The 14,170-nt window shown below is 37.3% G+C and overlaps 3 protein-coding genes across 3 annotated transcripts; 1 reads left to right on the forward strand and 2 right to left on the reverse strand.

The window, feature by feature from the left end:
• Nucleotides 1-55: 55 nt before the first annotated feature.
• Nucleotides 56-13,754, reverse strand: LOC116176235 (RNA polymerase II-associated protein 1). Its single transcript, XM_031494717.1, has 13 exons — nucleotides 13,551-13,754; nucleotides 13,306-13,493; nucleotides 12,645-13,261; nucleotides 11,971-12,530; nucleotides 11,837-11,939; nucleotides 11,454-11,594; nucleotides 11,185-11,407; nucleotides 10,807-10,956; nucleotides 9,021-9,413; nucleotides 8,609-8,969; nucleotides 8,375-8,562; nucleotides 8,156-8,329; nucleotides 56-571 (listed from the first exon to the last, which is right to left on the reverse strand). The coding sequence occupies exons 1-13, from the start codon at nucleotides 13,672-13,674 to the stop codon at nucleotides 503-505; spliced, it is 3,291 nt and encodes a 1,096-aa protein (XP_031350577.1). The 5' UTR covers nucleotides 13,675-13,754; the 3' UTR covers nucleotides 56-502.
• LOC116175735 (solute carrier family 35 member E3-like) lies at nucleotides 922-2,382 on the reverse strand. The gene is made up of 6 exons (XM_031494004.1): nucleotides 1,818-2,382; nucleotides 1,657-1,767; nucleotides 1,453-1,608; nucleotides 1,323-1,405; nucleotides 1,128-1,266; nucleotides 922-1,080 (listed from the first exon to the last, which is right to left on the reverse strand). The coding sequence occupies exons 1-6, from the start codon at nucleotides 2,259-2,261 to the stop codon at nucleotides 1,021-1,023; spliced, it is 993 nt and encodes a 330-aa protein (XP_031349864.1). The 5' UTR covers nucleotides 2,262-2,382; the 3' UTR covers nucleotides 922-1,020.
• On the forward strand, nucleotides 3,300-5,835 carry LOC116175734. The gene is made up of 3 exons (XM_031494002.1): nucleotides 3,300-3,464; nucleotides 3,750-4,031; nucleotides 4,372-5,835. Exons 2-3 carry the CDS (start codon nucleotides 3,752-3,754, stop codon nucleotides 5,406-5,408), a joined length of 1,317 nt encoding a protein of 438 aa, XP_031349862.1. The 5' UTR covers nucleotides 3,300-3,464; nucleotides 3,750-3,751; the 3' UTR covers nucleotides 5,409-5,835.
• Nucleotides 13,755-14,170: the final 416 nt, after the last annotated feature.

Consider the following 14,170-nt stretch of genomic DNA (forward strand, 5'->3'; position numbering starts at 1 on the left):
ATATTAAAGGCTTGTTGAAGAAGAAAATATTGCATGATTGATGATGTCGAGGCTAGAAAACATTAAAAAATTCAAAATATCACAGGTGCAAATTTCACAGCCTATAGGGCAATAAGATTTTGCTGCCCCCCTGCACCACAAGTAGAACACTGAACATGAGCAATAGCATTTTAACACACGACACTACCACGAATTTAAAATGTGTCCAGTGTGACAATAAAATGAACGATAAACTTAATTATAAAACACAATTATTAACATGCAAGATCACAAAGAATTTAAAGTATACCCAGTGCGATTTCATCACGAAACGTCTTAAAGCACATCCAGACATATGGACCTGTCAACGACTTAAAATGTGACCGATGTGATTTTTTCACCCACTACAAATCCAACTTTTGATAGAGTACACAAGAGCAGTAAGAATTTTAAAAGCGACTGGTGTGAACTGTAACACTGCACATACATACAAATTACTACACACCAGCAAAATGGACCTGAGTTATTGTTGACGCATATACCTAGCTCGATCTTGGCATTGTCCATGAATCCACAGCCTCATTCTTCCAGCCTGTAACAATTACATCAATTAAACTTAATTGCAATTCCAATTTTTATTATTTAAACCTACAGTAAGGTTGATTTTGTAAACGTTTTATGTTCACAAGTGGGCACAATTAATGCCTAATTCATATAAACTTTTTTTTACCAATAAACTATTGCAAAATTCGTAAAGCGGGCAAAACGAACCGCTAATGAGCGAGCAATATAATAATAAAAAGCTGTAAATAAGAGCACTTGAAACAGTCTTAATCTGTTCTCTGTTGAAAGACTATTAGGGCTGGTTTTTCATGTGTCCGAAAAACTTATCTGGTACAAATCCTCATTGGTTTCCATGGATTCTAAATAAACTTAACAGAGTTTTCACGATAATAAACGCTTGTACAAATTCGTTTATTACAAAAACATAAAAATTGTAAACATTTTATATTAAAAATATTTGTATAAAAATAAAATAAGTCAATTCTTTTCTGTACGGATTTCTGTAGGACTGGTAATTCTTGCTTCATTCTCTTTAATCTAAAAAAAATGGTCATGAACGATTCAGGCACCTAAAAAAGTCTCACCTTTATATGGGTGTACACAATCAAACCGAACAACGTCAAACATACTCCAAACCACTGATTTTGTGACATTTCTCGGTCATATAAATACCATCCTCCCAGCATAATTAGAACAAATTTCATATGCCCCACCATATTATACCTAAAAAGTGTAATTATAGGGAAGTTATACCAAAAGCATGGAATGTAAAAAAATACGTGAGAGGAGAAGTGTTCCCCAAGATCCAGTACGTGGTCAAATTGACTAACACAGCCGCCAAACAAGAAATGGTTATAAAACACTAAAAAACTACATTATAAACGAAACAACTATTTAAGACTTGCTAACCACTTCGGTAAGGGTCCAATGATGCAGGAATGTAGTAACTATTTCAGGCTCCAAAAAAGGTATGCAGAGACAAAGGAGAAATGCAGACAATGGTGCCTGATAAAACAGCAGCTGCATCGAATTCAGTTGCATTTCCGCTTGTTTCGAATTCACAAGCTAAGAATGGTCAAATTTAAAATCGTACAATTTACCAGCAAACCTTACCACTTGATAAAACGATGTAACAATTACGCCTAAAGTTGCAAAAACCGTTCCAACCGTATTAAAACGTATGTCGTAACTAAAGCACAATATTACACCAACCACGATCGGCACCTACAAATAAGAGCGTCTTTAAACATGTAAAGAGCCATGCCCTACCTTACTGTAGCGAATTTCACGCTGTGCGAAAATTGTTTTCCCCGAAAGCTTTGTATGATCATAACGCCGGGTGTAGTCATCACTTTGGCGACTTGAAATGCACCGACCGAATTGTACTCCAAGCTTAAGTTCGTGAAAACGACAAAGCCACAAAAGCAAAGTGACAACGTGACCAATTGATGCACGTTTACAGACTTAACATTGAAAAAATTTAGCTTCTCGCATACGCACAAACTGCAAAATGTAGCAATAAAGTGTACCATCGTTAGAGATATATTTGGGAAGATTTTTTGCGAGTAAATCCATTTGTTTAATAATATTATTGTAATCGAAGATGCTATGTTAGCGATCAAGTACAGGACCGTTTTTACGACAGACATTTTCGAACGGCTTCGTAACTTTCTGTGTGCTGTACTGTTCGGCTGTCTGTGCTTTTCTCTTGAGTACATATTTAGATTTACATCATGCTTAGATTTAGATAATCGACAGCCAATGAATTATTACTCAGATCGGCGTACAATTTACAAATTTTTAAAGGTTAAATTTTGAGGTTATGTAAAGATTATACTAAGTGGCTATCATACCACCTTAGGGACTTTTGATTAACCAACATATTATACGCACCATGTATAATCAAGAGCAAAAGGTTTGTCCCAAGTTGTTTACCGTAGTGATTTATTTAACCATGGAAAGTGTAGAAAAACTAACACTAGCGCAAATTTGACAATATTTTTGCGGTAATAATCTCAAAAGTTCCAGAAAACGCCAAAAAGCTTTGAAAATAACTTTAGATGGTTATTTGGAAGGTCGGATTCTGAGATTATATGCCTTTCCGAACATCTGAAATGCTTTTTTGGAGCCTTTCCCGTGGATAGGCATGTTATAAACCGGATAATGAAAGTTCACCATGCACTAGCTAGAGAGCAAATAGCATAAGCAGCAACACCCTTGAGCTCGCATGGGTCAAAGAGCATGCTGGAACAGAAGGAAATGAGAAAACCGATGTATTTGCCCGACTGGCCTCAAACAGGTGCTTATGGTCAAAAGCCAACTCTTCCAGTTACAGTTTACAAATGTAACCTTAACTTAAGAACTTAAGACATCACCCAGGTCAGGGCTAGGTGGAATATGATGTTAGATTGTCACCATGTGAGAGAATTCTCTTCAAAGGACCATCTCGTAGTCGGGCGCGTTTTTGCACAGGGTTATCATGAAAGAACCTGAGGTCATTCGAGGACATACCTTCTGGGGACTGCCAACCAATCACCATCTTTTTTTTCCTAATTATGATTAGGACCGAAAGTTGAATTAAATTTACACATATCCTGAAAGTTCTGAAGAGAAATAGATCTGGTCAGACTGTATTTACACTGTATACTATAGATAAAAGAAAAACGCCAATCTTGGACAGAACGTAAAAAATTCAAGGATTTTTAGAGAGGTCATTACCTTTTATTGTATCTTCTGTATATACAATTAACGAATTTAATTTGAACTTTTGAATCCTTCCCACTCAGACACAGGCTGCCCGCTGCCGGTAAGTTAGATTCCCCAACACTGTTAATGGTTGTGCTTGTGTTTGGTTTTGTCGGCAAATGGTGTACCGGTTGTCGTTATTTTTTAATTGAACAATTATACAATAACTCATACTGGTAAGTATTTGCATTTAACAATTACAGTATATTCGCGATAGGTAATAATGAAGAGAAGTTTAATTTAATGTGCACAATTGCTTGGGTGAAAATATGGCTTCTTTGTTTTGTTTTTATGAATGGAGTCTTGCCTCTTGCGTCCTTCTGTCGAAAGATCATTTTACATTCGTAATTTGATCCCTTAATCCGGCACTTTATTTATTTATTTTTAAATTGATATGCTTCATGTGTTTTACACACCCAAATGTATACAATTCCCCTCTTGATTAATTTATTGCTGTTTAGGAATGAGTCAAAAGGTGGTGACACGCTCCAAAAAGCAATCAGAAGATGAAGCCAATGGCGAGTTCAAAACGCCAGATAATTGTAAAACCAAAGAGGAAGGCACCAAGAGCATGAAAAGTAAGAATGAAACCGCCAAAAGTGAGGGTGAGGATGGGAAGAAGGGAGCAGTGAAAGATTCTGATCAGCTCAATGGTGACAGTAGTGAGTCAACTGCCACCAAACGGTCCATACACAAACGCAGTCGATCGAACACACCATCAATAAAAAATGACAATGCGAAAGGTAAATATCAATCAATAGTAAAGGGTAAATCCAGAGTGTAATGTTCGAGTAAACGATCAGAATTGGATGGTTCCCGTTAGCGCCTTCTATGGGACTTTTTTTTTTGTGAATCTGAATCTGTTATCGGATTTTCCATAACACACTAGATGTAGAAGCTACTTTCTTGGGCGCTATATTGGATTTTTACGGAATAAGATAATAATAATAATAATTACAAAAATCTCCTCTTTATGCGATCAGAATGGTATTTACATGACTTTAGCTTACCCTGAGATTTACATACTCACGACTACAGTTATGTATTATTAATTGTGTTCCTAATTAAATCGCATCTTTCTAGACGAAGAGGATCCAAAAGAAAATACTGAAGAAAAAGAAATCAAAAAGGACAATGACACTTCTCCAGCTGAAGCGGGAAAAGAATCAGACATTATACTAAAAGACGTCGTAATCAATATTCAAACCCTCCAAACCGAAAAATACGAGCCCAAAAATTCCCGACCATCCTCGCCGAGCACATCTGTCGAAATGGACCCGCTCATTTTGGAAAAGGAGGACGAAGAACCCATACCTGAACTTCAATTCGACGAGAATGACATCGAAGTGGAGTCGGAGGGTTCGAATAGTCGATGTAAAACGCGTAGATCGCACTCACGTAACGTCTCCACCCCGAAGACCCCCAAAATTGCGGACCAAGAAGCGGAGGAGCTCGAAATTGTCGACCTGTCTTGCGATTCGCGAGGGGGCAGCGTTACACCAAAGAAAATGGCGTCGTCGAACGATCCCAACATAATTAACATAAATCTACAACCTCCCGAGGAAACGATCGATTTGAACGATACGTCGGACACTTACTCATCGGTGTCGACCGATAATCTTAGTACAAAAGCGGTGGTGGGCAACGACGCGACGAGGAATTTCGATTTTACCGGCCAAGATTCGAGCATATTCGACACCACCACCAATTCGACTTTCTCCAATCGCAGTTATGCCGATACCGTCAAAAGTTTGTCGGGCAGACGCGGTATCCATTCTGCAGCTTGCGACAATTACAGAAAGTACGTCTTAAAGAATACAGTTGACGGAAAAGGGGATATTTACTCCGACTACGAATCAGTACAAAAAATTACGATGGGAATGAAGAGAAAATCGCGCAGTTTCTCACCGACGCCCTCCAAGCGTGTCAAATCGGACTCGCCCGGTCTTTTCTCGTATTTGTCCAGTCCCATCACTAACTTTCGACAGACTTTCAAAAAAAGCAGCACACCTCAACTCGTTATGGTCGAGAAGTGCGACTTTGATACGGACGGCGATTTTGATAAGATTAAGTTGGAGAACGGCATGGGTGACGGTAAAAAACGATGCAACATCATGTAAGGAAGGAGGTATTAAGTAGATTTGGTAGACATAGCAGATACGTACCAAGTTTTCATTTTAAAATCAATTTTATACTTAATGTGTACAAAGGTATATTTTGACAGTATTTGATTAAATTTGTACAGATTTTGAGTAAATTGGCAAAGGGAGTGATAAATTTTATTCTCTTACTCGAAGTTATGGAATACTCATGTAAAGCAATATGGGTTTGTAGGATCGTGGACTTGATTGTACCCCATTTTCAATTGTGTGCCGTATAAATGTTTGATTTAGTATTGAATTGACTGCTGTATTTCAAAGTTTATTCGTTTATAAGTCGTATATACAAACATTATTATTACAAATATGTATTATTATCATTGTCGAAAACTTGATTGTTTAGTTTTAATTGATAGACAACCCTCATTAATTATATTATGTATTTGTGTTTTGTAATTTTTTAAATACATACATATATTTATTTGTCATGATGAATCTTGCAATTCTAAAGTATCCTTGAACTATTTTCAGTATCTGAATTCATGCAAGCTCCCTTATAAAAGTACAGACTTAATATAGTCCAGGGAATAGAGACTTGAAACTGGCAAATTTAACAATATTTTTTGTATGTTATATAATGTGTCCAAGATAAGAATGAATAGCATAAATCTGAAACCGTAAGAGATACACAGTTGGTTAAATTATTAGGAAGCAGTTGCATGCTATACAGGGTCATTCTTGACGAGCGTCAGTTAGAAAGATATGGAGAAACTTTGAAAATGAAACTAAACTGATGTCCTTGAAGGGTTTTGGCACCAAGAATTGAACTAAAATATTTTCAAAATGGCGCCACTTTCGCAAATACCGGAAGTAGCCATCAACTTTGTTATTTTAAATATCAATAATTTGGGTCCTATTGAGTTTGAGGCATAAATAACACACAATAAAGACTACGTTAAATTCTGGGCAAATAGTTCCCTGCTATGCCACGGTACAAATGAAAGATTGATCTATGATGGGAGGGAGAAGAGCCTATCCAAAATATTACCCTAAAATACGCCCAAGCCCTTTAGAATGTTCAGCATACAAAATGAAACGGAACAAAATACAGTCAGACAGTTACATCTGAGTATTTATTTTAAATCACTTATTTCGCAACCTGAAACCAATACACGCAATTGGTCTTGAAGACAAAATAGCCTATCCACTGGGATCAACTCGAGCAACATTTCAGGGAATTTCCAAATATCCAACGAAACAGTTTTCGCACAAGTTTTTCGGAAATTCTTACAAATTATTTGAAGGTATTTGGATTTAGAGAATCCTTTCTATTTTTAGCGCATTTCCACAACAAAAAAATGCGCTATTGTGGCCACTTTGTCCGTCCGCTCGTTTTGAGACGCTACTAGTTTTTTATCTTAAGAGCTATTGTTCTACTTTTTTCGCTATTTGGTTGGTTATGGTGTCGAGTCTAGCACCAAGGAAGGAATTTTTTCTGTACCGCTTACAAAAAAAGTTATTGTAAAAAAACCAACAAACCGTTTTTTACATGTTCCATAATTTTACACTTTTGCCGTTTATTAACGATCCTAGAGATCGTTTATAATTTTGTATTGCTGTCTGTCGTCTGTCTGTTCCTTTGTCTGTATGTCCCTCTATCTGTCCGTGTGAACGATAACTTTGTTTAGAAATGTCCTATCGCTTTTACATCTCCGTTAGTATGACTTGAATTGCATGAAATTCAATATGGGCATGGCTTTAGCCATATAATACACAATGCCAAAAGTTGAGTCGAATCGATTCAAAATTCACAGTGCCCCTTTCGCATCTCGACCATTTATAAACGGAATTGCAAACTTTTTTAATTATAAAAGTATTTAAATGAATTTTGATACATAGCCACTTGGAATAAAGGCAAATTTAACGCCAGTTTCAAAATTTGGTCTTGCGCATGCGCAGTGCCAACTTTCTTATTTATGGAGGGATTTAAATAAAATTCGATACATAGCCACTTGGAACAAAGGAAAACTTAAAACTTTCTTATTTAGAAAAGCATTGAAATGAAACTCTTCTTATAAACTGAAATTGAAATAGCACGTCAAAAATGGATTGCACATGTGCAACGCTATCTTTCATATTTGTGGGCGGATTTTTACAATTTTAACAAAAGTAGCATCTTACAAATAGGAAATGAATGGAAGTGGAAATGCGCTTTATGTAAATCGTTTACGATAACTTTTTAACTTGTTGTATTTTAATAATTTTAATATTTTTGTTCTACCTGCGTTAGTTACGAAACCGAATTCCGCTAGAAGTCGCTAGTTTGGACTCGAGAATTGATACAATGCTTTCCGCCTAGCCTTTACGGGTATTGGAGAGTTGCGATAATCAGTTCCCCTACTCAATATACTCATGCACAATCAGTCTGTAGATATCCAAGCGTTATTATTCATTTCATTTATTTATAATTTGGACCAAGAAATACGACCGTTAGGTGTTCGACAATGTAATTAAACACATTACAATGAGAAGAGAATTTTATTGTATATTTACATAATTAGCTATTTATTTATCAAGTCTGTCATAAGATTCTTCATCCAGCAGGCGATAAAAATTTAATTCTTTTCTCAAATGGATAAAGTACCAATGACACACGAGTCGATTTTATCCCAGTCGCAAAGGGATGGTCTCATAAGTTGCATTTTTCTAGGACGACTGCTAACATGGAAGGAACAAGAACATGTTTCCTATGAAAAACCAAGTCATACCTGCATTTTATTTTCATTTTTCCTTGATAAAAACCTATTTACATGATGATTTGCAATAGTATACAAAATTGAATGTTTTCGAATTTGTCCTGTAACTAAAGCTCGTCTATAACATTTGAGTAGCGAGATGTCGGTTTCCTCAGGTGTTAAAAACAATTCCACGGGACAAACCACCTACAAAAATATCCGCTAGGATGTAAAAAAAGATCTCATCCTTACTTGTTCCGCCGTCACATTAAATATTTGAACGATGCCGGCGTACTCCGACCATAGAGTTTTGCGATACCGCACACTGTGCCTTTGAATTAAAGGTAACAGAACAAAGTTACCGAATAGCACGTCCCCATAACTCACACCTTGATACTGCTCCAAGAGTTGCGTGTAAAAGTCTTGGAAATTATTTAAACCTAAAAACCGAAAACTAAGCGCGGACGAGTATACAAACGTTACTACCTTCAATCGGCCTGTTAAAGTTAATATTCTCCTCGTGATTTTTAATGATGTGCTGTAGGCAGGCTTCCAACAAGTTGTGTATCTCCGACTCCAAAAATAAATTGTCACTGCCTAAAAATGTACAAGCCAATCTGCAATATCGGTCCGTGGCGTTAATTAACTTTGCCAAATTCGGAAAGTAAGTTTCGTACAAATAAATCCAACGCAAACAGTTTGTAACGATATTAACTTGCTGTTTCTCCGATATTACTTCTTTATTTTTTTGCTGGTTCATGTATAGATATATAATCGGGCTGTAAATCCAATCGATTGGCATCACTGTGCCTGTACTTAAATTAACAAACAAATTGTCGCGTGTCTCCTGAAATTATACCGCCTTACATCTACTATAATTTTTTACAAATCAGATTACCGATTTTATATTTAAGACCGCCGAATAAACGTTCATTATCTGGTCTAGATTATTCAAAGTTTCTACCAATAAGTCATTTCCATGCTCGATGTGTAAATTATTTATGAGTAGCTCGCAGGGGTAGAATGAGGTGCTGAAGACAATGTTCCTCAATATGTACCCGATATCTTCCTTAAATTCGCTGTTGTAAATACTCAACGATTTTATCGCGACCTCGTAGAAGAGCGACACGTCAACTTCGTTTCGGACGGATACGGCAATTTTCAAACAGTTGGCGATTAGCTCGCTTTCTAACCGAGTAAACCAGTTTGAAACCAAGCAGTAATTTGATGTCGAATTTAGCAGCTTAAGGTAATTTGATATGTTGCCATGTTTCAAAAAGGCGACCTTAATCTGAAAATTTCAAATTGAGAAAGCTTTCTACTAGTCCAGGAAATAGAGACTGAAAATGGACCATTTCCTGCAAAACGAGAAGTAGTTCTAATTTTTTTGCATGTCATGAAAGAATATCTGGTGATTAAGAATCCAAGTTTTCGACCTCCCACCCTTTGTGCTTCCCCCGTACCACCCTTAAAACCAAAGAAATTTGGTTGGTTTTTTAGTTTTTCAATCATATCTTTTTATAGATTCATTTTACAAAAAAATATTGTAATCAGAAATTGTAGCCTATAAAATTTTACACCACTTTGATATACACTACTTTTTTGTGAAATGTTTATTAAAAACGGTATAGAGCTTCAGAGTTGCTTATATTTTTAAGAATTCTGAAATTTCTATGTAGATGTTTTAACCAAATTTTATACTTTATCTTTATAATTAAGAGTTTTATGAGAAAATATCTTGAACTTATCGTGGTATAAATCCTCCTACGCTGCACCCTTACCAAAGGGGATGCATAATAATTCAACTTTCAACCCTTGCTAGTGGGGATATTTGAATCACTGTGAGATTGTAGGGCTTTCTAATATACCTTTGAAACAAAAAAATTATCTCACTTCAGTTCAGCTTCATCCTTAAAATCCTTCATCCCCCCTCCCACGCCCCCCCATCCGCGGTAGGAATAGATATTTAAAGAGGAATAGAACACATAATATATAATAAGCGTTGTACTCTCTGACTAACTTCACAATCGCCACAAGAGCGTTTAATTATCTATTTCTACCACGCGGGGGAGGGGGGAGGGGAGGTGAAACTGAACTGAAGTGAAACAATTTTTTAATTTTAAAAGTATATTAGAAAGCGCTACAATCTCGCAGGGATTCAATTATCCCCACTAGCAAGGGTAGAAAGTTGAATTATTATGCATCCCCATTGGTAAGGGTGCAGGGTAGGGGGGTTTATACCACGATAAGTTCAAGATATTTTCTCATAAAACTCTTAATTATAGAGATAAAGTATAAAATTTGGTTAAAACATCTACATAGAAATTTCAGAATTCTTCAAAATATAACCAACTCTCAAGCTCTATATCTTCTTTAATAAACATTTCACAAAAAAGTAGTGTATATCAAAGTTGTGTAGAATTTTATGGTCTACAATTTCTGATAACAATATTTTTTTCTAAAGTGAACCATTAAAAAGACATGATTGAAAAACTAAGAAACCAACCAAATTTCAGGGGTTTTGGGGATGGTACGGGGGAAGCACAAGAGGTGGGAGGTCGAAAACTTAGATTTTTAACCACCAGATGACTGTCTATGACATGCAAAAGAAATTCGAACTACTTCTCATTTTGCAAGTTAAAACCCTCTATTCCCTGGACTATACACCTATTTTGTACACCTACACTTTGCTCACACTGTATAATTAGTCTGGACAGAACCGTTACAAATGGTATACAACTTGAAGTCTGCATTACGGGAATAATACGATCTGGCGCGTCCCAAGCTGCAGCTTCGACCGATCGTAAATTAGCAGCTGGCTTATGCACTTCAAAAGTTTCAAAAGCGCTACAATCTCACAGTGATTCAAATATCCCCACTAGCAAGGGTTAAAAGTTGCAGGGTAGGGGGTTTATACCACGATAAGTTCAAGATATTTTCTCATAAAACTCTTAATTATAAAGATAAAGTATGAAATTTGGTTAGAACATCTACATAGAAATTTCAGAATTCTTCAAAATATAACCAACTCTCAAGCTCTATATCTTTTTTAATAAACAAACCTTAACGTCAGAAAGTGACCCAAACTGTGCCACCCACTTTGAGAGCGCGTACTCGTGCAGCAATGGCAAAAATTGGCCAGCACACGATGCGTTACTCCGAAACGCTGCGGATAAAAATATCAGTAAAGCGGCGGCGTGACTTTGAATGCAATAGCTCGATGAGGCCAAATCTGTTTTTTTCACATGGAAATCTAACAGCTTAATTAGAATGGGTTGCATTTGCCTGAAAAATAAAATGTTTAAACCTGCAAAGCAAGTCACAAATTTACTCGAAGTAATCCATTGCCAAATTGTAATGTACGAAGACACTCCACAAGTGCAAAGCTTCCACTTGTAACTTCAGCCCGTTTGAATTTAACGCAAATGTTGCGTCCGAAAGGTAAAATGATAAAGACGCCATTAGGTTGTATCTGCAACAATTAAGAACTACTATTTTACTGCGAAGACTCAAAGTTAAAATTTGAGATTTACCATAGCGATGTGACTGTTCTGGGGGAATTTAAAGACAATTTGTTATAAAACCTAGAAGGGAGACCCATATCTACTATTAAGGCACTCTGTATATTTTAAAATAGTTGCTATTCTTTATGGCGGTTGAATCTGTTATTATGGGGCCAACAGTTAGCCCTTCAGCATTACCTAAAATACTTACCGATTTATAAACTGAACAGCATACATTTTATTTCTGCTGCTCAGTATCCTAACCAATTTTACTGCTTGCACCACGGGACATCCATAAGCAGAATGGGTATCCTCTGAAAAATTATTTTGGAACCCACCCTCAACTGACATATTTTCTGCTTACCACCAACTTTAACACATGGAACGAAGAATCTACAATTGAAGCAATAAGATCCTCACATTCAAAAACTCGTTTTGCAATATAATCCGAATCTCTAGCCAATCTGATTAGAATTTCTAAGCAATAAGTGATCGTCTCCACCGAGGGCTTTACAGTCGTAATGATGTATCGTATCCGTTTTAAAATGTCAGAGCGCGCCAAACATTTGATCAAATTCGTCTCCGCCAGCTGCTGATCGTTGACAGTGTTATCGTCGTCGGTTTCCGAATGGTCAACAGCGAGTAGCGGCTGTACTTGCCCCAAACCGAACCCCAGCAAATTATCCAAGCACGCCTCATCGATAGGATAATAAAATAAGTTACGGAACGCCTTTACTCCTGCGTTCAATACAGATACCGTATTGTCATCCAGGCAAAATCTCAGCACGAAGAAAATTTGCTCCACGGGTATGTCGATTATATTATCGTAAACGCCGCTTTGGACCAGCGCGAGTATGTTGGAGATTGTGTTTAACGCGACTATTTTCTGTTGAATAATGCTTGACCTGCAACAATTCACCTTAAGTAGTTCTCGGGTAGAAATACTGTAGCACAGACAACCTACCTACCGGAACTGATATGTTGGTTGCCTAAGCTACAGTTTTGCTAGGCGCAATTACCTGCACAACTGAAACAACTCCTGCAAGGTATACCCCGGCCTCCCAGGCTCCTCCCCATGATGGTACAAGCTACGATTACTCTCAGTCATGGGGGCACTGTACGGCAAAATCCAGCCTTCAAAGTCAAACCGAGCTTCGTATACATCCCCCTTATTGCACTTGGGAACGTTAAACTCGGTCATCCATGCCAATTTACCAAGCTCAACGCTGTCAAAATTTAACCACCTATCCGAATTTTCCACGTCCAAAACCTCCCTTGAGGCCTCCACATCTTCCACTTCAAAACTTTGAGCGGCTTCATTCTGTTCTGCAATACTTTTGGTGCGGCTTTCGTTTACATTCTGACGCTTTGCCTTTAGAAAAGCAACAATTGCAGGATCCATAGTCGACAGGAGCTTCTCACGTTCTTCCTTTATTTCATCGACAGTCATTTGCTGCAAAATTGAGACATTTTCTTTGTGTATTGCGTCCTTATCTTGTCCTGTCAAGATACAGCTGTGATCCGGATGTTCTTTATTTTCTCTTACGGTAAGCGGAATTTCGCATGGAACTGGATCTAATTTCTGTTTCTTCATGTGCTGGGAAAATATGCTTCCTTTACACGGTCTTGTGTTTAACTGAAAATGCCGCCTAACAAACGACCAAACAGAATTGCACTCACCTCTCTGCGTTTGGCTTCAGGGAACCCTCTTTTGTGTAGAAAAGGTTGTATAACAACACCAGAGTTTACGTTCACTTTTTGAACAATGCTACCTATGTTTGCATTGGTGGGTATTGCTTCGAAAGTGTTCGCTATTTGCAAGCTGTCATTAAGAAGTGTATTTGATTCCGATTTGGATGGTACATTATCTGTTGAAATCAGTGTTTTCAACTTATAAATCACTACACAGAAGTAATCGTACAAACCTTTTTGCACATTAACAACCTTCGCAGCAGGTTGAATGGAGTTATTTCCTTTATTTTTGAAAAATTCCTCTTGCATTTTAAGGATATCGTCCTCAGTGTCTGTATGTTTTGGTCTGTTATACATCTTAACGATAAATGTTTAATCGAATTTGTTTATATAAAAGTTGTTGAAATTTAAAGGTTATGTTTACTTAGCGCCGTTGACGTATATAGCTGTGGCTACAAGAGGTAGATAGTGGATCAGTAGACGCTTGTGCGGGAGAAAAACACAGGGTGCATGTTCACTGTGGTTTGGAATACAAGTCGATCTTAAAAGTTGAAAAATGATTAAACGTCCGTTGGCTATTACGTGCGAAGCAGAGTTATTACATTGTCTATTGTCCGTCAGCCACTTTACAGGAAAAGTAAGGTTAATAACCCTTGGGGCGGTTCCCGTAAGAACCCCCTGAGCTGGGGGTGTATTTAGAGTGTCCTCTCACTTGGTCCTGTTATGCAAGGAATACATTTCAAACCATCCCCCAAAACACCTCCTTGATCAAAAGAACCACGGTCCACGTCAAGGCAGAGCACTGAAGGGGGTAATTTGTGCTTAAAATAGTAAGCATTTGTTTTATAAGACG

This window comes from Photinus pyralis, unplaced genomic scaffold (genome assembly GCF_008802855.1).
Source record: "Photinus pyralis isolate 1611_PpyrPB1 unplaced genomic scaffold, Ppyr1.3 Ppyr1.4_LG7, whole genome shotgun sequence".
In the NCBI taxonomy this organism is placed as follows: Eukaryota; Metazoa; Arthropoda; class Insecta; order Coleoptera; family Lampyridae; genus Photinus; species Photinus pyralis.